The sequence below is a fragment of the Rhinatrema bivittatum genome, chromosome 1 (assembly GCF_901001135.1).
Source record: "Rhinatrema bivittatum chromosome 1, aRhiBiv1.1, whole genome shotgun sequence".
NCBI lineage: Eukaryota > Metazoa > Chordata > Amphibia > Gymnophiona > Rhinatrematidae > Rhinatrema > Rhinatrema bivittatum.
In genome coordinates this window covers 697,725,205-697,750,114 of record NC_042615.1, presented here as the reverse complement: position 1 = coordinate 697,750,114, position 24,910 = coordinate 697,725,205, and the positions used below count along the sequence as shown (strand labels likewise).

At 44.0% G+C, this 24,910-nt stretch overlaps 1 protein-coding gene across 2 annotated transcripts in view; it reads right to left on the bottom strand.

Annotated features, from left to right (window-relative positions):
* The window catches only part of JMY (junction mediating and regulatory protein, p53 cofactor), a 231,717-nt gene extending 217,665 nt beyond the window's left edge, over positions 1 to 14,052 (bottom strand). For both annotated transcript variants that reach the window (XR_003852469.1, XM_029575526.1), the window contains exon 1: positions 12,730 to 14,052. Coding sequence is in view for 1 of the 2 variants with exons in the window: in XM_029575526.1 (XP_029431386.1) it covers positions 12,730 to 13,569 (840 nt within the window). In the remaining variant the exon portion in view is untranslated. The remainder of the gene's footprint in view (positions 1 to 12,729) is intronic.
* Positions 14,053 to 24,910: the final 10,858 nt, after the last annotated feature.

Sequence of the window (24,910 nt, the reverse complement as noted above, 5' to 3'; positions counted from 1 at the left end):
GAGGAAGAGGATTTTGAAAATACTACTTTTGTTGAATTTCTTGACTGATCCATTGAAAAAGCAGTTTAGATGACTCAGGAAGTAGTTTGAATTACTACAGGAAGTGCATTTCAGATGTAGAAAAAAAAACCAGGCAGATCGAGGCTGAGCTATTTATGAAGTGAAAGGAGGTAAGGTAAGCTGCTTAAGTTATGCTCAAAAGCTGCTACACAAAGAAAATGTGTGAAATATAAATGTCAGCATTTGACTCAATCTACTATCAGAACACAGACAAGTAGAGAATGGCTCGCTACTGTACAGGAGATCCCATCCACAGGTGCAAGGCCAAGAGTTAATATACCAACCCTGAAAGCAGCAGCATAAAAGGTTTAGTTCAAAAAGCAAAAATCTAGTTGTAAAAGTTTTTAGGAGTGTGATAACCAACTGTCCTCTTTGTAGTTGGAGGCAGAGATTACTGGCATGCTGGATTCTAATGTCATATGTAGATGTGATGTTTTAAAATGCTGGATGAGAGGAATATACCCACATGTTCATGACTGGTGGGCAGAAGGACAAGGAACTTTTTTTTTTTCTAATTTTATACAAATAAAATAATTTACTGACATTTCTTTGTCCAGTTAATTTTGTCCTTTATTAGAGGAAGAGGGATTGGGACTGGAAAGACAGATTACAGAGGAGGGAAATGAAGAAGGAATCTTGTGGAAGAGGTAAAGAGGTAAGGGATAGGGGAGAGGATTGTGGATTCAGGGAAGATAAGGAATGGGAAGGCAGGATCGGGGAGGAAGAGATCGGAAGAAATGGAGTATTGGAGATGTGGTGGAAGGAAGAAGAGAGAAGACTGGAGTGAAGGGGAGGAATAAGGATGGGGATGAAGGAAGCCATCCCCTCTTTCCCTCATCCCCCTTCCAAAGTTAATTTGATCCCCTCATTATCCCTCCCCTCCCACAAACCTAACACACCCTGGTTCACTCCCCCCTCCCCCCATTCACTCCTTCTCCCAACCCCATAAATCCATTTGTCCTGGTTAACTCCTCACTCAAATCCCTCACACCCTCCCTACAACACAAAACCCCTCACTTTCCCCAATAAACTGCAGTTCACTCCTTCCCTGCCCTCTCTGTATCCCCTCACTAATAGGCTCCTACAACATGGTTCAAAGTGTGCCATTCAGGCCCCAGCAGAGGTTTCCTCCTCCCGTGATAGGAGCCAGTGAGCGAGGGGACCAGGTAATAAGGGGCGGGAAGGTATACTGCACCATCCACTGCCACCAATGTTTTTGTTCCAGGGAGGCAGGTGGGAAGAAGAGGAGAAATGCATCATCCACAGCTTGTGTTTTGAAAGGGACCATGATCGAATTTTACAGCTCTTCTGACGAACATATAAATCACAAAATAACTGTGCCTTTATTTATCAATACAAAACATGGTTCTATATAGACATATAGTTCTCTAAGGCAGTGGTTCTCAACCTTTTTTCTGTCGGGACACACCTCACAGATGGTTCTCACATGCGTGACACACTGACCCATGATCGTCACGGGGTTAGATGTAAAAGTACAGTTTGCATCCACAGGAACCCCCCTGACCCACAATAATGGATGTAAAGCAGAATTATGACATTCCCCATACAACTCACCCTACAAAAAAGATATTCTGGTTCTGGTGTCATCTCAGTAACAGCAACTCAAACTCCTTCTACTTCCAGGCTCAATAGCCCTACTTATGAAAAGACAGCAGTTTACCACCAATGCATGTCCTCTTGAGAAAACACAACAAATAAGACTAATAAAACTCTTACATGCTAGTAAAATATCTCATCTCGGTAACAGACACAGAACCGACCTAACATACTCCCAGGATCTGTAGTAATGCACATAAACTAATCCGCACACAGTTACACCTGTATTATGGAATACACTCAAACAGGAGCAACCCTATCTATGAAAAGGCAACACTATAAATATTAAATCAGGCCCTAAAAACCAATACACCTCTTATTAGGAAAACAGAACTAGCAAGCAGCTATAGATCCCCACAGAGAAATAATTGTAAAACTATACTAATAAGCAGAATAAATGTTTCTAAACAGCTATGAACAGAATAACATCCAACAATTAAAAACTCATAAAAACTATTAAAAATTCTCCAAACACCAATAAAATATTTCAAAAAAAGCAGACACATCACATAATATTAATAATTAAAATGGCAGTCAATCAAGAAAAATAAACTTAAAAAGCCACCTTTACTTACCCCCTCCAGCAGCTCTCCTACTCCTCTTCCATGCAGGCCATAGCACACAGCAGAAGCAGCAGTAGAGGCTAAGCTCTATACTTATGGTCCTCTTCCTTAATGCCCATGTCTCTCACACACACACACACCATACCAGTCATGCCCCCATGACCAGTTTCTGTCTCTCACACACCAATCATCTCCCAAACAGTCTTTGACACACACACACCAGTCACCTTCCTGAACAGTTTCTCTCATGCCATACACACACAGACTTCCCACTCCCGTGTTCTACTTACATATACGGGCTTCTCACTCTCATAATCACTTTCTCTGTCTCACACACACTCACCAGTCTCTCACTCCCATGCTTGTTCTCTCCACATGCACAGGCTTCTCATTCCCATAATCACTTTCTTTCTCTCACACACACACACAAACACACACCAGTCACCTGATCTCTCTCATGCATACACACACACAGGCTTCCCACTCCCATGTTCTTTCAGATATACAGGCTTCTCACTCCCATGCTCACTCTTCACATGCACAGGCTTCTCATTCCCATAATCACTTTCTCTCTGTTACACACACACACCAGTCTCTCTCTCATTTCCATGCTCGCTCTTCACTGCACAGGCTTCTCATTCCCTGAATCACATTCTCTCTCTCTCATATTCACACACACCAGTCTCTTTCTCTCACACACACACATCGTCACCTTACCAACCAGTCTCTCGCTCTCATGCATGCACACACACACACAGGCTTCTCACTCCCATGCTTTCTTTCACACACATCCACCCCAACAGCAGGCTTCTTACGCCCATGCTTTCTCACATACCCAGATTTCTCACTTCAATGCTTTTTCTCTCTCTCACACACACACACACACACATCAGTCACCTCCCTGACTAATGTCTCACACTCTCACATACACATCAGTCATCTCCCTGAGCAGTCACTTTCATTGTCTCTCACATATATACACACACACACACACATCAGCTCTCTGACCAGTTTCTCTCACTCACACACATGCTCTCAATCACACGCAGGCTGGCTGCTTCTTTCTCTCACTCACTTCCTCTTCCCCGCCCCTCCCAAGCACAAATGGTAGCTGCAGCAGCCTCCTCCTCCAGCCCCCGCAAGCCAAGAAAGAAGAATCCCATCGGCCACGGGAGGCTCCTGCTGCTCTCTCCTTTCCCGATTACCGTCTGTTTCAATTGCTCGGGGGCCGATGCTGCAGCCGCCGCTGCTACTTTATCATGTGGCACTGCTCTTTCTCCTTCCCGCGCATCACTTCCTGTTCCGGGTCACGGGGGGGGGGGGGGGGGGCGCAGGAAGAAGAAAAGGCCAGCCACAAGTGCCACACCCTTTTTAGCACTGCTGCCTTTCCCACTGTGCTTGAACGTGTTGATAGCCCGGCGGCAATGGCAGCAGGGAAGAAAGAGCAGTGGGAGAGACTGGGAGCACGCAACACAGCAGCCGGTGCTTGGCGACACACTAGTGTGTCGCGACACACCGATTGAGAACCGCTGCTCTAAGGTCTTCTTAAATAAGTGTGCTCTGAATGTCTGACCAGTGGATAACTCAATTTTGCTTTTTTTCCTAATTTTTAAGGCAAAGTATAAAAGGTTTGTATTTTTGTAGCTGTGTGCATTTATAGGGGTTGTTTTAAAATTATTTAACAGAGAAAAGTTAAGTCAAAGAGCTTGGGTAAAAACTATATTTTTTTGACTCTTAAAAAATAATTTCCTGAGCCTCTCTCTCTTAGGGAGTGGCAAGCTTTAAAACATTTTTCCTTCTGATAATTTTAATACCCTCCCTCGCCATCTGCCCACCCAAGATTGCTTTTCTGTTATAGTCTTCCTTTGACAAGTAACAACTTTTCTTAATTACATCATCTTCAGTTAGATAGGGGGTAACAACTGCATTGCAGCTCAGGAAAAAAAAAACAAAACCCTCTAGACGAGGTATCTTCAAGAGCCACAAATAGGCCTAGTTTCCAGAATATCCACAATGAATATACATGAAAACTGTTTGCATACAAGACAATGCATGCAAATCTCATTCAAGCATATTCATTATAGATATCCTAAAAACCAGACCCGTTTGTGGCCACCCCTACTCTAGATACTTAACTTTGTCATAATATTGTTTTAAAATTCATGTCTTCAAATTCAGCCTATTGATCTTTACTGGCTTGTGTTTAAATCTTTTTTTCTTTCAAATACTAGTTCAAAATCTTTTAATATAATGTTTAGCAATTTCTTAAAGGGCCTTGAATCTAGGGAGGATTTTTCCTATCTCCCATCTTTAGATTGTTTTTTCCTCTCCTCAAAAATTGATTTTCCAGGGACATAGGTCAAATATTGCTTCACTTAACTACTAATCCAACTTGTAGATTTGTTATAATACAAGTTATCCTCATACACACATTAACATAACTTTTATTCAATGCAACAACTGTGGTGCTTTAATCCTAAGGTACACCATCTGGAGGCTCAAGTCTTTTCCCATTTGACTGCAATAAAAAAAAAGGTGCTGACTAACCTAAGAGAGAAATTGTCTATCATTGAAAAAGCCTCCCCAATTATGCAGAATATCTGTACAGACTCCCCCAGAATGATCAGAAGCCTAGAAATGAATATATTACAGTTGGTTCTGGAAGGATTAGATCTGTGGACCAGAGATACAAACTCTCCCCAATTGTGCAACACCCAGAATAATTGCATCCACTCCCACAGAGGATTCAGAAGCCTGGAAATAAATGGATTACAGTGGGCTTTGGAAGGGTAATACCTATGACACAGAGATGCCCATTCTGCCAAATGATACCCATACAAAATGCCTTTTCTACACTGGAAAATGAAGAGAAATGGAAAATGGAGTGATATCTAAAAGGACAGTCACCCAATGTGCACAAAAACTCCAAGATATTTTCAAACATAATAGGAAGCCCCTTTGGCTAACTGTTAATGTCAGCAGAAGTCCACAAAAATCCTAATATACACTACCAAACGTAACAAAAAGCGTTCTCTGCTAGAAGACTTAACAGAGGCACCAACCTGAGGACTCACTTTGGAGGGTCACACAATAGTTAAATGTCTTCCAGGATCATCAGAAATGCAAAAGATTGTCAATGCCATTAAAATAGAAAGCAAGGACTATAGATTTGATGTTATCCATCTAGGGACCAATGACCTCATTAGAAACAGCATCCAAGCAGTACAGAGAAATTTCCAGGCTCTGGAAATGCAGCACTGGCATATAGCAAAGACAACTGCCTTTTCAGAAGTATTACCTATACACAGAAAGCGAAGGGAAAGGATAAGCCATACAGACAACGTCAATACATGGCTCAAAACATGGTGTAGAGAAGAAGAATTTGGACATATTGGGGACTGGGGCTGTGTATGCAACAATCAAAGCCTCTATGTTAAAAACAGCCTACATCTGTCTATGGCAGGGAAATGGGTCCTAAATGAGAAACTCAGAACATTTGTTATCAGGTGTTTAAACCAAAGGATGGGGGTGGCAGATGGAAGTCAATAGAATTTAAACGTTGCCAATACATACAAATACAGGGAGCGAGTGAAGAAAAGAACAAAATGAGTCCACTTTTAAGCAAAAAGTGAAGAAAAGGAGCCCAGGAAAAGCAGCAAGCCAAAAGAAGAGCTGGAAAGCTATGTAAGCAAATGCTTGTAGTCTGACCAAAACAGTTCCAGATCTGCAGGTCCTAAAGATAGCAACAATCTCCAAGTTCGCCTCTATTACAGAATCATGTTTCGGTGAGTCTCATGAATGGGATACAGCCATCCTGGGATATAACTTGTTGTGGAAGGACAAAGGGGTAGTAGCAGCTCTTTATGTCTAAAACAATATCCTGGTGCCTGAAATGCAGGGGGTTTGGGGAAAGGAGGAAACACTGTGGGCTGACAAAAAAAAAAATAAAAAAAAAAATTATGGTGCTTCCAATTACACTGGTGTGGTCTATAGGCCTCCAAATCTGACAAAAGAACTGGACAGATCTGTCTGAAAACATCCAAAATGGGGGAAGGAAGGGGGCAATGTGCTTCACTGGAGATGGTCATCTCCCAGATGTGGACTGGAGTATCCCGGCTGAAAAATCTGTAAGTAGAGAGTTGTGGATGCCCTTCTAGGTATTCTGCTTATGCAAATGAGGAGAGGAGCAATACTGAACTTGGTGCTCACACATGGAAGATAGTATCTCTAATGTCTGAGTAAGTGCTCACCTCAGCACCAGTGATCTTCAGACAGTATGGTTTGATATAGCAGCCAAGAGGGACAGAAGTCATATGAATATCAAAGTCCTGGATTTCAAAAATACAGACTTTGCTATAGGAAAGTATTCTGAGGAGAAGCTAGAAGACTGGGTGAAAACTGATGAAGTGGAACAACAGTTGGCAAATTAAAAGGCAACAAATTTTATGGAAGGAAAGTTAATAAAACTAAGAGGAAAAGGAAACAGATATGGTTCTCCAAAGAGATGAAAGAAAAAAAAAAAAGGCAGAAAGATCAGCATTCAAAAAGTATAAAGGAACTCAAAAAGAGGAACACAGGGAAGAATATCTGTTGAAGCTGGAAAAAAAAAAAAACAACTAGGAAATAATTCAGGAGAGCAAAAGCTCAAATGGAAAGGATTGCTAAAGAGGTAAAGCGAGACGACAAAACAACTAACATTTGAGAAAGAAGGAAGATAAGATATGGCACTGTAACATTGGAAAAAAAAGACGAGGGTCATTGTGTGGAGAAAGATGAAGGAATAGCTGAAATATTAAACAAATACTTGATCTTTATTAGGTTTTTAATAGTATTCATGACATCAACCAAGATATACAGAATCAAACAAAAAAGTCAAATCTCAATAAGAGCATTCATATCAAGTCCACATTATACTGGAGAAGAATATTCAAATAGAAGGGAAATAAAAGGAAAAATATATACCAACAGATTTGATCACCCGATGCTATTCTGAACCATCAGAGGTCCCAAGAGAGGTTGGCTTGACATTGCTGTCACCTTTGGGGACAGCTACTGATTTGGTCCTGCTGAATCGAGGTCCTTACCTCCTGGTTAGAATGCCTTCAGGGATTAGGAGGGGCAGCCTGTTGTCAATGTTATTCAAGTCTGGGCCTTTAAATCCTAGCATACTACTGTACTCGGCCACTGGAGCCCCTACGCCATGGGCCCCTTATAGTAGATCTGCTGTATTATGGGAAAGAAAAGAAAAGATCTCTCTTACCCCACCAAAGTTTCCACACCACAAAGAGGTCCCATGGATTCCCACATACTTCGACCCAATACATCGCTGCAGGTAACCCCCAAGTAATGATTTGGTTGAAACTTAAGTTTTAAAGGATGCTCTCCAGCACCCATGTCTCTGCTTGTATCTAGGGATGAGATTAAGTAGCCAACAAAAATTAGCTTAGGTTCCAGAGTGGGTTTTACCATCTGGCACACAAGACACTCCTATTTTGAGAGTCTTGACCTCTGGTTTATCTTCAATGCAGGAGAACAAGGATGTTCTATTTGCTGATGGCTTTTTGTTAGAATCAGCTCGTGTATCAATTCCTGAATCTATACAGTCCCCACAGCGCGCCCCCCCCCCCCCTTCCCTGAGACTGGGGTGGTGCCATATCTGAACCTGTAGATCTCTCTCTCAGACATATGGAGGACTGTGACAAGAACCGAAAATGCTTTCATGAATACTGTTACCCAATTATTCGTTTTTTCCCACTGGTGATTTGTCAAAGTTCACAGAACTGGGCCATAGGATAGGATTTCAGGTATCTACACAATTAACTACCATCACCACTTTACAATCTTCTGTGCCTTCTGGAAAGTTTGAACATTCTTTATAACGGAGTCTCTTGAAAAACTGAGGTCTAAAACCTCCACCTATTCAATTTTCCTAAATTGAATTTAGTTTCTGGTTTAGGTTTTTAAAATATGCCACAGAGGTTTTACAGTTTACTAAAGATTGTACAGACTGTACTATTTGCCTGATAAGAAGAGGATACCCAGTGTTGAGGAAGGAATTTCAGATGTGTTAGTCCTATTTCTAGCCCAGATTTTTCAATGTTCTTACAATTTTCTAGTGATAATAGAAATGACGGCAGAAGACGACCAAACGGCCCATCCAGTCTGCCCAGCAAGCTTCACACATTTTTTCTCTCATACTTATCTGTTTCTCTTAGCTCTTGGTTCTATTTATCTTCCACCCCCACCATTGAAATATCTAGCTTGATTAGTTAGGGGTAGTAGGGGTAGTAACCGCCGCAATAAGCAAGCTACACCCATGCTTATTTGTTTTACCCAGACTATGTTATACAGTCCTTATTGGTTGTTTTTCTTCTCCCCTGCTGTTGAAGCAGGGAGCTATGCTGGAAATGCGTGATGTATCAGTCTTCTCCCATGCCGTTGAAGCAGAGAGCCATGCTGGATATGCATTGAAAGTGAAGTATCAGACACATTTGGTTTGGGGTAGTAACCGCCGTAACAAGCCAGCTACTCCCCGCTTTGTGAGTGCGAACCCTTTTTTCTTCTCCCCTGTCGTTGAAGCAGAGAACTATGCTGTATATGCATTGAAGGTGAAGTATCAGGCTTATTTGGTTTGGGGTAGTAACCGCCGTAACAAGCCAGCTACTCCCCTCTTTGTGAGTGTAAATCCATTTTTCCACATTTCCTCTTGCTGTTGAAGCTTAGAGCGATGTTGGAGTCATAGTAAGCATGTGTATGTTTATTGAATAAGGGTATTGTCTCCAGGCAGTAGCTGTCATTCTGGTGAGTCACCCACTCTTCATTGGCGGCCTCTTGACTTTATGGATCCACAGTGTTTATCCCACGCCCCTTTGAAGTTATTCTGATAACATTTGTGTTAGAGTTAGATAGATATTTGTTTTTTTCAACAATATTTCAAGTTTAAAGAAAATCCATTTATGTGGTCAAAAGGAAGAGGGTTTCCTTCTAAGTTTTAGCTATGGTTTTTTTTCTCTCTTTTTAAAGTTTCCTTGCAGATATCTTGTGATTTATTAAAAGGAGATATGTTTTTCTTGATCCAGTTCATCTTGAGACTTTCTTGTTAATAAGTCAGTTAGATCTTCTTATATAGGCCAGGGTGTACTAGGAAGAGATATATAGTTTTCCTTTTTTCCCCCTTCTATTTGAATATTCCCTTCCATTATGATGGGGACTTGATATGAATGCTCTCTTACTGAGATCTCTTTGTTGCTTAAATCTGTACATCTTGGTTGATGTAATGTATATGATTAAAAACCTAATAGAGATTATTTTAAAAAAGCCTTCAACAAAGTGAACACACCTGAAGAATGAAAAGTGATCTAAGAAAGCTTGAGGAGTGGTCAAAGATGAGACAGCTGGGATTCAATGCTTAGAAGTGCAGAATCATACATTGGAGGGCAGAAATCCAAAGAAGATCCATGTGATGGAGGGGGTGAAAGACTGATGTGCACCAACTGGGAAAGAGACCTCGGGTTAATAGTGTCTTATGCTCTGAAAGTGGTGAAGCATTGTGACAAGATAGTAGTTAAGGGCAAAAGGATGCTAGGCTGTATAGAAAGAGGCATAGCCAGCAGGAAAAAAGGAGGAAATAGTGTCCCTATACAGGCCCTGGTGCAGCCTCACCTGGACTACTGTGTTCACTTCTGGAAACTATCTCTCAAAAGGGAAAGAGACAGTGGTGTGGTGTCTGCACCAAAAGACTTATGAAATAAGACTGAAGGATCTAAATATGGTATACCCTGGAGAAAAGAAGGGACGGAGGAGATATGATATACACCTTTAGATATCTGAAGGGTAATAACGATGCATGGGAATCAAGCCTTTTCTAATGGATAAAAAGCTGTAGAACTAGGGGACTACAACATGAAACTCCAAGGAGGTAGATGAACAAAATCAGGAAATATTTCTTCACCGAAAGGATGGTGGGATGCATAGAATGTCCTCCCAAAACAGGCTGCGACAAGAAAGGTAATGGAATTCAAAAGAGCTTGGGATAAACAAAGTATCCCTGGAACCTAAAGAATGGAAATGAAGAAAAGGGGTAACCTGCAGAGCAGCAGTTACTATCCTTAATGGACGGCATGGGGTAAAAAAAAGCAAACAGAATTTTGGGACTCATTAGAAAGGGAATGGTGAATAAAACGGAAAATGTCATAATGTCTCTGTATTGCTCCATGCTGAGACTGCACCTTGAATACTGTGTACAATTCTGGTCACCGCATCTAAAAAAAAAAAAAAAGATATAGTTGCAATGGAGAAGGTACAGAGAAGGGTGACCAAAATGATAAGGGGAATGGAACAGCTCCCCTATGAGGAAAGACTAAAGAGGTTAGGCCTTTTCAGCCTGGAGAAGAGACGGCTGAGGGGGGATATGATAGAGATGTTTAAAATCATTTATTTATTTATTTATTTTTAATTTTTATATACCGAGGTTCTTATAGAGACTATAAATCACTCCGGTTTACATATAACGATAAACTGCCCAACAGAGATAAGGGGGCTTTACATAGAACAGTGGTACATATGGAACATTATAACTGGATGACAATTTAACATAATGATAATAAATAATATAGAATAGTTTTACTTGTAATTAATAAAATTATGTAATATAAACTGTATAATTTAAATATTTAACTTGGATATAGTGACATATTAACCATGCCAAATATAAATAATAAGATAAAATGAATTTTGAACTTAGAAATTGTAGTCCAGTTGCAGAGGAAAATATAAATAAGATTAATTTTTAGAACTCAAAGATTGTTGTCCAGTTGCAGAGACCTGAAGGTAGGACTTGGTATGGTGACCAGAATTAGGGGATACTTCTTATTTGGAAGACTTTCTAGAACGGGTAAATGGAAGACTTTCTAGAACGGGTAAATGACTTTCTAGAACGGGTAAATGTGAATCTGTTATTTACTCTTTCGGATAATAGAAAGACTAGGAGGCACTCCATGAAGTTAGCATGTGGCACATTTAAAACTAAATCGGAGAAAGTTCTTTTTCACTCAACACACAATTAAATTCTGGAATTTGTTGCCAGAGAATGTGGTTAGTGCAGTTAGTGTAGCTGTGTTTAAAAAAGGATTGGTTAAGTTCTTGGAGAAGAAGTCCATTACCTACTATTAAGTTGACTTACAAAATAGCCACTGCTATTACTAGCAACAGTAACATGGAATAGACTTAGTTTTTGGGTTCTTGCCAGGTTCTTATGGCCTGGATTGGCCACTTTTGGAAACAGGATGCAGGGCTTGATGAACCCTTGGTCTGACCCAGTATGGCATGTTCTTATGTTCTTAACCTGCCCTGGAGAAATAAACTTGCTGAACAGATTGGGTGTTTTCTGCCATCATTTACTATATAACGACTCAAGCAAAAGCTCTGTATACATGACTAACTACCTATGGTAATCCTCTAACTCAGGCTCAAGTATCATTCATGCAAAGCAACAGATGGTAGCTTAGGAAATTGTACACCAAAAAATGTAGAAGTGTTCATTTTACCTAGGTGATCCTTTATTACCCATAGCATTTATGCATGGCCAGCTTTAGGGTGTGTGACTGCTGGGGGGGGGGGGGGGGGGGGGAGGAGAGCTGTCATGTTAGCACACCCTTCCATATCAAGTGTAAAGAAAGAAAAAGAAAGGGTCAGGGTGGGGGCAGAGAGAGAGGGAGGGAGGGAGGGAGAGGGATACTGTGATACAGTCACCATGACTACTAAAAGTGAAGCACTGTGCCTGAGTTGCCACCAATTTCGGTTAGCTCAAAGGTGTCATTGAAAAAGATTATTTAATTTTATTACAGGTGACAAAATACAGGACCTAAAAACCGGAATTCTTATATTTTTAAATAAGCACGATTCTTCAAGCATTGCAATTCTTTTACATTCATATATGATCGTATTCGAAGATTTCGTTTGTTTACTATCCATTTCCTACATTCCATTCACGAGAGAAATAAAATGTGAACGTGATCTAAAAAACAAAAATACATTACTTCAATGCGTCTACCTAACCAAAACTGAAAGGTAACTTGAAGAACGAGAAGTGAAATTAAGTAGATACTTAAATGTTTACATATCAGAACGAAGATCCCTTGTGATGGAAAATTGTTTTGACCTTTCCAAGCCAATTAATATAAACTGCTTTACCGTTTATTTTCATATAATCGCAAACAAGAAAAAAGTGACATTGAAGATCTAAATACTATTGACATAATAGTCAAATCGGCTTCAGACGCATATTACAATTGTGCTAGCACAAAAAGAATACCTGAGATATTTAGAACGGAAAAAAATAAAAGGATGGTTTATAGAACCGGTTTGTTAATTGAACCGGATTTTTTGTTGTTGTTGTTTTACCAGTCGCGCCTCTAATTTATAAAGCACATTAAAAAGAAATCTTCATCCGCAAATGCAGTAAACGGGAAGAATAAAAGTTGAGTCTAACCTCTTGAAGGCGTTTTCTCGCCCTCTGCAAGACCTCTTCGTAGCCTTTCTGGCGCAGCTCGCTGAGGCTCTCGTAGTACTCCTCCGGATCGTCGCTCTCCGTGAAGAGGAGCTGCGACAGGATCTTCCAGCCACAAGTATCTAACGCATGGCCCAAGTAGAACTGCAGCTGGTAGCAGAGGCCGTCCAGCTCCCTGTCGGAGAGCTCGGGGGCCCCGAACAGCACCGTCCACATGCCCGAAGGCTCCTCGGGAAAGACGGGCAGGCAGGGCTCCAGCTCGCCGTTCACGGCGCACAGCTGCTGGTGCACGGCCCGCAGGTCATGGAAGGAGAAAAGGCCGGCCCAACTGCAATCCTCCTGGACGTCCACGTCCAGCAGCTCGGCCTCCTCCGAGCTCACGTTCAGGGCCACCGGCTCCCCTCCGGCTGCTTCTCTCTCTTCCGCGGGCTTACGAGCCGGACTGCCCAGACTCAGCTTAGGCCGGACAGGACTGCGCCCGGCGGCTTCCAGTCTTTTGCCGGGACTCCCGGTCGACGGCTCCCCTCCTCTGCTGCCACCGCTTTTGGCCAGCGTCCTCCTCAGGGGGCTGCGAAGTTCGGCTCTGCCCTTGGCGGGGCTCCCGGGCTCCGGCGTGCCCTCCCCGCCGCTGCCAGACTTGCCCTCCCGGGTCGCGCTCCTTTGTCTCTGCGCCGTCCGATTGTGGCACGTTATAGCAAACTTGCCCTCAATCTCGTTCCAGGCCACGATGAAGACGAATTTATGTTTCTCCTTCTCCTCAAAGACGTTCGGTCTGACGGCCACCCAGTCCGCCTCCAGCGCCTCTTCCAGGGCGAAAGACATCGCGTGCGCGCGCGTTCAGCTCCCTTTCCCTCTCAGCTCAGTCCCAACCTAATCCGCATCAGCAGCCGCATCCCTCACTTCGCCGCAATATCAGCCATCTTTGGCCGGCCGAGATGGAAGGCCCTGCCACTCGGGATGCTGCTTCTGGCCGGAAGAGCCCAATGCTGGTGTCAGTGGTAGTGCTACGTGCCGGGTATCCCGCCTCCGGCTCTCTTTGTTTTCATGAACCAGCCGCCAGTCGCCACCTCAGACGAGCCGTAGAGTTCCCATGATCACGTGGCCGGGTCTGTTTACAAGCGGACGCCGGGGCGCCGCGCCTTTCGTCCGCCTCATCACTGCGGTCAAGTAACCGTCACAGCGGCTCTACGTCTCGCTGGTCCTTCGGTAGCGTCAGGTTCCTCCAGCTATGACGTTTTCACGCCGGATAGGATCCATTCTGCATAAGAACGGCCTCCTGCTCTGCAATGCCCGGCGCCCTGTTCGCCCTGCCCTTCCCCCTCCCCACTGTAAGGTTAAGGTTGAACCACTGACGTTTCAGGTGCGGGAGGGAACGTAAACATGAGCACGTGCGCTGACGCGGCGCGTGCTCGTGCGGGTAACGACTGCTTACAGTTGGAAGTTTGGGTGACTGAACCGGGGCAGGCTGCTCGTGTAGTTAAGTTTCAGACGCTCGGAAAGGCAGGAAAATCATAGCAAAGAGCAGCAACGAGAGGGAGACATTTCTTCCTCAGCATCAAAATCGTATTCGTTTTTCTTGTGTCTTGGTTGGGTTTCAAAACTCGGATAGAGACTAGTAACATGTTTTAACAAGATACATTAACACTTCACTGTCAAATTTCGATAGTACAAATCCGGCAAAGACTGGCAACATTAAAGAAAGGTAGGTCTACAAGACCAATAGGTTTAACAATCCATCATATAGAACAGCTCATAACCATGTGTCACACAAATCCAAGATAAGGTAATTCGAGATAGACCTCACACAAACCCAGCTGAGCAAAAAAAAAAACAAAACCAAAAATGAAAATCTACCACCCAGTCCTTTTGCTCAAGCTGATTTGGTTCACACTCTAGGGAGAAATGAACCAATATGTCCAAAACCTCCCTCCACTAGCATAATACTGCTTAAGAGAGCCTGACAATATCTGCCCCACAAACCACAAGCTTCCCATGCTCTGGAACTGGCAAAGAGACAATGCTAAGACAAAACTAGATTGTGACGAATCAGCAACAAAGGAGATATTATCTACGACTCGATTCCCAACTTATTAAATTTTCACCAACACATAGGTTATGGGGCTGTGAGAGGAGAGTCCCTGCTAGCTTTTCTGACATGCAGATGGGATAGTGAGAGAGAACGTAGTTGAAAGAGCTTCCTTTCGGGTGAAAATGTTTTCTTGACAGCTAACACCCGCCCCACCCCCATATCCTGAACCCTACATCCAGTTTCACTTTAGTGCCAAACTTGCTGCCCAGTAGTATAATTGGAGCTTAAGAGGGCAATGGGTATTCCGAAACATAAGTAACCACAGAAGCCCTCATCCTCAGGCCGGCCTGCTGCTCCATGCTGATCCAAGCGGCAGGTCCGAAAGGGCTCGGAATGGTCGGAGGACCGTTCTCCTACCAACATCATCTTGTTGGCACTGGGAGCTTGCAGGCCCGGCAGAGGGTAAGACCGTGTCTCTGCCATCCTGGGATACGTTGCCAACCCTCAGTTCGTTCCTGGATTCGTCTGGGGTCGGGCTGAGGCCCAAGGGCACACTAAAACACCCCCTTCACAACAGAGAAGAAGAAGATACCACTTATTCTGATAGTAGGTCTTAAAAACCTCTGATATCTCCATTGGAAGGTAACATATTTCCCAACAATTGTTTTATCCTGCCTACAAATGCTTTCTCTCTCCTCCACTGTATCAGCCTATCATCCAAGCAAAAAGCTTGCCTCCTTATTCCTATATACATAAAACCACTGTCTGAAAAAACGGAAGGCCTGGTCTATCTCCTCCATTTACAAAGTCTTTAATTCCTCCCTACTCATTTGTAAGGCACCATATACCTTTCTACTCCTGATTTTCTTATGCTCCTTTACAAGTACCAAGGTTTTTCCTTCAAGCTCCTTTTGCTTTTGCTGAATTTGCCTACAAAGTCAACTTGCATAGGCAACGATATGGCCCCTTGTTACTACCTTAAAGGTTTCCCATGCTAGCATCAGGGAGTAATCCTCTACCTTGTGGTGAAACAGAAAATCTGAGATCATGGAATTTAGGAGGGCCCAACCGAGACATTAAGCTGCCATGATCCATTTGCTGCAGGCACTTTAATTAGAGAGAGAGAAAAACAAAGAAATAGGGTAATAGTCCAATATGAAAGACTGAAGTATATCACACAAAGAGAGCTTATTCAATAAGGATGCTGAGCAAAGGGAAAAAAAAGTTGATCCTACTGTAAGACTGCAGTCTCCCCAAAAAACAGGTATAATCCCTGCCTATTGGGTTTTGAATCCTCCAAACATCTTGTAAGTTAAATTGAGAAATAAAGTGCATAAAAAGCTGTTTTGATCGTACACATGGGAACGTCCAGAAGAACGAACCCAAAGGGGATCAAGACAGGCATTCCAATCCCAACCCAGCATCATAGCAAGGTCTGCATAATTGTCCAGAAATCTAGCCAGAGATAAGTGGAAGGTGGACTGACCAGATAGAAACATAGAAATGACGGCAGAAGAAGACCGAATGGCCCATCCAGTCTGCCCAGCAAGCCTCACACATTTTTTCTCTCATTCTTATCTGTTTCTCTTAGCTCTTGGTTCTATTCCCCTTCCACCCCCACCATTAATGTAGAGAGCAGTGATGGAGCTGCATCCAAGTGAAATATCTAGCTTGATTAGTTAGGGGTAGTAGGGGCAGTAACCGCCGTGATAAGCAAGCTACACCCATGCTTATTTGTTTTACCTAGACTATGTTGTACAGCCCTTGTTGGTTTTTTTTCTTCTCCCCTGCCGTTGAAGCAGAGAGCCATGCTGGATATGCATGGAAAGTGAAGTATCAGGCACATTTGGTTTGGGGTAGTAACCGCCGTAACAAGCCAGCTACTCCCCGCTTATTGAGTGCGAACCCTTTTTCTTCTCCCTTGCCGTTGTAGCAGAGAGCTCTGCTGGATGTGTGAAGGATCAGTTATTCTTCTCCCCTGTCATTGAAGCAGAGAGCTATGCTGTATATGCATTGAAAGTGAAGTATCAGGCATATTTGGTTTGGGGTAGTAACCGCCGTAACAAGCCAGCTACTCCCCTCTTTGTGAGTGCAAATCCTTTTTTCCATTACCTCTTGCTGTTGAAGCTTAGAGCGATGTAGGAGTCACAGTAAGCATGTGTATGTTTATTTAATAAGGGTATTGTGTCAATAGCCATCATTCTGGCGAGTCACCCACTCTTCATTGGCGGCCTCTTGACTTTATGGATCCGCAGTGTTTATCCCACGCCCCTTTGAAGTCTTTCACAGTTCTGGTCTTCACCACTTCCTCCGGAAGGGCATTCCAGGCATCCACCACCCTCTCCGTGAAGAAATACTTCCTGACATTGGTTCTGAATCTTCCTCCCTGGAGCCTCAAATCGTGACCCCTGGTTCTGCTGATTATTTTCCTACGGAAGAGGTTTGTCGTTGTTTTTGGATCATTAAAACCTTTCAAGTATCTGAAAGTCTGTATCATATCACCTCTGCTCCTCCTTTCCTCCAGGGTGTACATATTTAGATTCTTCAATCTCTCCTCGTACTTCATCCGATGAAGATCCTCCACCTTCCTGGTCGCCCTTCTCTGTACCGCTTCCATCTTGTCTTTGTCTTTTTGTAGATACGGTCTCCAGAACTGAACACAGTACTCCAGGTGAGGCCTCACCAAGGACCTGTACAAGGGAATAATCACTTCCCTTTTCTTACTCGATATTCCTCTCTCTATGCAGCCCAGCATTCTTCTGGCTTTTGCTATCGCCTTGTCGCATTGTTTCGCTGTCTTCACATCATTAGACACTATCACCCCAAGGTCCCTCTCCTGCTCCGTGCACATCAGCCTTTCCCCCCCCATCGAGTACAGTTCATTCGGATTTCCACTCCCCATATGCATGACTTTGCACTTCTTGGCATTGAATCTCAGCTGCCATATCTTCGACCACTCTTCCAGTTTCCTTAGATCCCGTCTCATTCTCTCCACTCAGCTGCCATATCTCAGCTGCCATATCTTCGACCACTCTTCCAGTTTCCTTAGATCCCGTCTCATTCTCTCCACTCCTTCCGGCGTGTCCACTCTGTTGCAGATCTTAGTGTCATTCGCAAAAAGACAAACCTTACCTTCTATCCCGTCCGCAATGTCGCTCACAAAGATATTGAACAGGACCGGTCCCAACACCGATCCTTGCGGTACACCACTTAAAACCGCTCTCTCTTCAGAGAAGGCTCCATTTACCATCACACATTGTCTTCTGTCCATCAACCAATTTGCAATCCAGGTCACCACCTCGGCACTCACTCCCAAGCTTCTCGTTTTATTCACCAGTCTCCTGTGCGGAACCGTATCAAAAGCTTTGCTGAAATCCAAGTAGATGACATCTAGTGCTCTTCCTTGATCCAATTCCTTGGTTACCCAGTCAAAAAAGTCAATCAAATTTGTCTGACAGGATCTTCCCCTGGTGAATCCATGCTGCCTCTGGTCCATCAATTCTCCAGACTGTAGATGGTTCACTATTCTCTCTTTCAGCAGTGACTCCATTACTTTTCCCACCACCGAAGTGAGGCTAACCGGTCTGTAGTTGCCTGCCTCTTCCCTGTTCCCACTCTTGTGAAGCGGGACCACCACCGCTCTTCTCCAATCACTCGGCACCACTCCCGTTTCTAGGGATCTATTGAACAGGTCACACAGCGGACCCGCCAGAACATCTCTGAGCTCCCTCAATATCCTTGGATGAATCCCATCAGGCCCCATGGCTTTGTCCACTTTCAGGTTCTTTAGTTCTTCCCACACATTTTCTACTGTAAAAGGATTTTCATCTATTCCCCTTCCCTCCAGTTTCTTGTTGTTTGGAGATGGTCCTTCTCCAGGGTCTTCTTTAGTGAACACAGAGCTGAAGTATTTGTTTAATATTTCTGCCATTTCTTCGTCTCTCTCCACACATTGATCATTACCACCTTTCAATTTCACTATACCACTTTGGACCTTTCTCTTTTCGCTGATGTATCTGAAAAATGTTTTGTCACCATTTTTTATCTCCTTGGCAATCCTCTCTTCTGCTTGACTCTTTGCCAACTTGATTAATTTCTTTGTCTCCCTCAGTTGATACAAATATTCTTCTTTGTGCTCCTCCCTTTGGGATCCTTTATATTTCTTGAATGCTGTTCTTTTAGCTTTAATTTTGTCAGCCACCTCCTTTGAGAACCAGATAGGTTTCAGTTTTCTTTTGCTTTCCTTTACATTTCTAACATATAGAGCAGTTGCCTTGGTGATTGCTCCTTTTAGATTGGTCCACTGCTGATCCACATCTCTCTCGTTCTCCCATCCTTTAAGTTCTTCCTCCAGGTAGTTCCCCATTTCCTCAAAGTCTGTGTTTTTGAACTGTAAAACTCGGGTCTTTGTGGTTCTTTTCCCTATTCTTTTAGTGATATTAAACCATACCGTTTGATGATCACTGCTGCTGAGGTGGGCGCCCACCTGGACATCTGAGACATTATCTGCATTAGTGAGCACTAAGTCGAGTATAGCTCCTTCTCTCGTGGGTTCCAACACCATTTGTTTGAACAAAGATACTTGCATGGCATCCACTATCGCTCTACTATTTTTAGTTTCTGCAGATGGGATTTTCCAGTCTACATCTGGCATATTAAAGTCACCCACGATCACCACTTCTCCCTTCTTACCTATCTTATGGATGTCTTCAACCAGATCTCTGTCCAGCTCTTCCTTTTGGTTTGGAGGCCTGTAAACCACTCCAATATAAATGGACGCTCTGTCATCTTTTTTTAGGTCGACCCATAGAGCTTCTTCAATACCCCAACTTCCTTGTAGCTCAGTTGCTTGGATGTTGTTTCTGACATAAAGAGCCACACCTCCCCCTTTTCTATCCTCTCTGTCCTTCCTTAACAAGTTGTAGCCTGGTATTGTTGTATCCCATTCATGAGATTCTGTGAACCATGTTTCTGTGATAGCAACAATGTCCAATTCTGCGTCAGCCATTAGGGCCTGCAGATCTGGGATTTTATTTCCCAAACTATGAGCATTTGTGGTCATAGCCTTCCAGGTACTCTCTTTACGGTTATTGCATTTCCTGGACTCCTTGTGAGATATTTGTTGAGATTTGTTATTCACTTCACTATTTCTTTTTGCGGTAGTGCCACTGTTGACAGAGTTATCCATCTCAATTAGATTTTTCTTTTGCTTATGGATCTTGAAATACTGCATGCATTGTGTTTTCTCTCTCTTTTCTGGTAATACTGCAATGCTTTTCTCAAGAACTTCTTCAGTTTTTATTTTAGAGAAGGCTTGTTGTTCTTTTTGCATTTGGTACATTGTGTGTCTCCTCATCACAGGTCTAAAATAAGAAGAAAAGAATTCACATACCAAAAGAATCCAACTACCTTCCAGATCCCTGACAGAATCCTTCACCTTTATGGGCAGTGGCTTATGGATTAAGACATGGCCCTCTACTTTTGGAATTATTAAACTTAACTAGGAACTAAAATTTAAAATGAAGTCAGTAGTCCAGCAGCAAGAGGGGTGACTCCCAGTCTTTTGCATCAAGTGTCACATGTATGATCTTTTACCAGCCAGTAAGAAACTATGTGTGCATCCGATACAAAGAGCTCCTATCTCTAAGAGAACGAATCCAATCTCTGGAGGCTAGAGTGGCAGACCTTGAGGAGCTGAGGCAGACAGAAAGACCTTCAAGGACATAGTACCCAAGTCCCAACTCCAGTCTGGCAGCCCTGGTGCTGCCTTGCAGGAGGAAGGTAACATGATCGGAGACCATCAAAATGGTGCAACAGGAAATGATCCTGTAGCAAGGGCCTGCTCTCCAGGTGCTGTATTGTCTTCTCGCACCGAGGATGTGTCTTACAGGGCTACTGCCCAGGAGGGAAGGGTTAGGTCAGCCAACATAGTGATTCAGTTATTAGGAATATAGACAGCTGGCTGGTTGGTGGGTATGAGGATCACTTGGTAACATGCCTACTTGATGCAAGGGTGACGGACCTCATGCATCATCTAAGGGGTAGATGATCGAGTTCTTTAAAATCATGAAAGGTTTAGAATGGGTAAACGTGAATCAGTTATTTACTCTTTTGGATAATAGAAGAACTAGGGGGCACTCCATGAAGTTAGCAAGTAGCATATTTAAAACTAATCAGAGAAAATTCTTTCACTCAACACACAATTAAGTTCTGGAATTTGTTGTCGGAGGATGTAATTAGTGCAGTTAGCGTAGCTGGGTTAAAAAAGGGTTTAGATAAGTTCTTGGAGAAGTCCATTAACTGCTATTAATCAAGTTGACTTAGGGAATAGCCACTGCTATTACTGGCATCAGTAGCATGGGATCTCCTTAGTTTTTGGATACTTGACAGGTACTTGTAGCCTGGATTGGCCACTGTTAGAAACAGGATGCTGGGCTTGATGGACCTTTGGTCTGACCCAGTATGGCAATTACTTATGTTCTTATGTCCTTAAAGAGGTTTCTGCAAGTTCAGCATGGAATACTTTTATTTTCTGATTCCAGCAGTCAGAGCAGGAGACTTCCAGTTCTTTTTGGATTGCTGTATACTTGTTTGCACATCCTGATTGCTTTATGTCATCAGAAGTATCTTAAATTCACTCTGAAGTAAACAACAGTAGTAACTTAAAAAATGTGCTTCTCTCCTATACCTCATCCCCTACCTTCACCAGTGTGAATACTGTCCCAATTGCTAATAAAAACTAGAGATGTGCATTCGTTTGCGACAAAATAGGAAATATAGATGATATTTCCTATTTCGTTGCATTTCGTGGGGTCGCTGAAACGATAGGAAACCCCATGAAATTTCATGTGGTTTTCTTATTGTTTTTTTGGGGGGGGAGAAAGGGCATAAAAAACCCCCCCAAACCCACCGAAACCTTCAAATTTTATTAATTGCAACCCCTCACCCTCCCAACCCCCCAAGACCCCCCCCCCCCCCAAGACTTACCAAATGTCCCTGCTGGTCCAGCGGGGTCCCAGGAGCGATCTCCCCCTCTCGGGCCATCGGCTGCCACTAATCAAAATGGCGCTGATGGCCCTTTGCCCTTACCATGTGACAGGAGCTATCGGTGCCATTGGCCGGCCCCTGTCACATGGTAGGAGCAATGGATGGCCTGCACCATTTTTTAAGATGGTGTCGGCCGTCCATTGCTCCTACCATGTGACAGAGGCTGGATAATGGCAACGATAGCCCCTGTCAGATGGTAAGGGCAAAGGGCCACCGGCGCCATTTTGTTTACTGGCAGCTGACGGCCCAAGAGCAGAAGATCGCTCCCGGGAACCCCACTGGACCACCAGGAACTTTAGGCAAGTTTGGAGGGGGGGGGGTCAGGAGGGTGGGGGATTGTAATTAATTAAATCTTAAGGGTTGGGGTGGTTTGGGGTTTTTTTTTTCAGTTCGTGGCAGCCGAAAAAAAATCGGCCCGAACTGCAGGAAATGAAATTTCCCGCGGTGGGGCTATAACGAAGGCCGAACAAAAAGGTTCAGCCAAATCACATCTCTAATAAAAACAATTCAAAAATTGCTATTATGTAAGCTATGTCACACAACTCCTCCTTGCAGCGAGGCTCACAATTGCTATCTATTGGAAATTTATTCTTTGTTTTGACTACTGGAAAAAACAATGTCAAATTGTTTCTGATTTTGAACAACTTTGATGTGCCCTGAAGGGTGAGAAGTTTACATTTGATAACATATGGGATTGTTACCGAAAATATAACTGACTGTGTGGTATATGGGTATAATTATTTGCAAGAGTGTTTAAGGCTTCTGTTCAGGAATTTATTTTGAACACTATCTTGTACTTGATTCTGTAGGCCCACCTATGTAGTCTAACGATACATCATTATTATCATTCTGTTAAGATAACTGTGGATACTTTTTACCAGTTACCATAATGTCTTTTCTTATTGAGTTATATAAATAAAGAGTTTAAAAAATTGCTGTTAGTTTGGATGGGGAAAGGAGATGAAAGAACTGTGGTGGAAACCATCCTCACAACCACAAACCATATCCTGTTCCATCACTTCCCCAACCCTCATCTATTGACAATGACAGTGACAGCAACAGTGCAGGGACACAGCCTTTGTTTGTAATTCCTATAGCTGCTTCTCCTCTCCAGCAAGTTATTTCTATCTAAACAGGAATCATGGGGATGAAATGCTGTGTCCCCATGATCAAAATGAGTCCCCATCTCCTCGTATTACTACTGCTTACTGCCCTCTCTTCCATCCATTACTGCAGCATGCTGCCTCCTACCACCCTTCATCTGGATGCAGCTTCTGTTCACTGCTCATCCTCCATCCTTTTTTATGTTCAGAGTTTTATTTGATGGGATTTAATAAACTCCCATTCCATTCTGTTGCCAATGCTTGCTGCCTCCCACCCTCATTCATCAGTGCTTGCCTCCCTTCTGCTACCATTGCTGCTGCCTCTGTCTCCCTTCCCTTCCTGGTCAGACAATTGCTGCATTCCATATTCTTCCTCCTTCCAGTCCCATCACTAGTGCTGTCTGCTTCCTACCTGTTGTGTTCCGCGGCCGTGGCAGGCCACAACCGCGGTCCCCTACCTTGCCCACGGCAGTTCCCCGCCGTGGGAGCCCCGGGGGAGGGCACTGACTTCAGGCTGTCGCTCCGGCACAGCCCTTGGTGCTGCTTGCTGCAGGGGGAGCCGTCCTTGCTCTCCCCTCGCGGCGTCCAGCAGCGTCTCTCCTCCGCGGGGGAAATCAAAGATGGCCGCCGCCATTCTTAGGCGCAAGGCTGCGCCTCCTTCACAGATTTAAAGGGACCTGATCCCTTTAACCAGCTTCACCTGTTCCTGATCAGTCTAAGCAGGGGAAGTATAAAGGGAGGCATCCTCTGCTCATTCAGTGACTTGGCAACGTTCTCCAGCGTTGTCTAGTCTGCTTGCTTTGGTGAGTTTCTTGTGCTTCGGATCCTTGTTCCTGTTTCGTCTTGGTGTTCCTGGTTCCTGACTTCGGATTGGCTGACGGTGATCCTCTGGCGTGTGACTTCAGATTGGCTTACGGTGATTCTCTGGTGTGTGACTTCGGACTGGCAAGTGGTGATCCCTCAGTGCGTGACTTCGGACTGGTGAGCGACGACCCTCTGGCACTGACCTTGGACTTTTTCCGGACTACCGTCTCCAAGGGCCCGCCTAAGTCCCAGCGGTCCTGGTCCCTACAGGCTCCTCCCAGGGGGACCACAGGCTTCCAGGGCGAAGCTCCAGTCAGCCCTTGCATCGATTCCTTGACCTCTCAAAGGTCCTCCTAAGTCCCAGCGGTCTGGGTCCCTACGGGCTCCTCCTGGGGGGATCGCAGACTTCCAGTGGCGAAGACACGCTTCCTTTCTTCATCTCACCACTCTTCGTCTGCCTTCACAGTGTCTCCTGTGTCGAGGGTCAGCTGGTCACGTCTTCTGTTCCTGCCTCGCCACCTGACGGGAGAACCTATGGACCATCATCCCAAAATATTCCATCCTCCCGTCGGCTCAAGGGTCCACAAGCCTGAGCATAACACTACCTCTTCTGGACCCACAGCTGCTCTCTCTACCTCCCTCCTTTTCCCTTCCTGTGCTGATGAGACTGCAAAGACAATGGAAAGGAAGGAGTAGCAGGAGAGAAGAGGATAAGACCCCGAAAGAAAGGGCAGGTGGTTGCTGTGAAGGGAGGAACCTGAAAAGAGCAGGGACTGAAGGAGAGAACCCCAAGGGGACTGAGAGGGGAAAGAGGAAAGGATCATGAAGCAGGGGAAGATGAGGGATGGAGGAGAGGATGATAAATTGAAAGGGTTCATGGAGGGGACTGGGGAGAGAGGTGTGGGGAGGGAGAGGAAGGAATGAGAAAGCTGGAGAAGACAATTGAATGGGATGGATAGAAAAAAAAAGATTGAAAGATAAATTGAGGTATGAGCAGGGGACTAGATGTGTGATAGAGGGAGGAGGAAGGCAGAAAAATTGAAAAAAAAAGATGAAGATTACCCCTACTTCAGCCTCAAGCCACTGCATCCAAACCTCCACTAATGGAATGATGCCAGAGAGAATAAAAGGCTTGGAGGAAGAGAGAGGAAAGGAAAATATTAAGGAGTAGAGAGAGAGG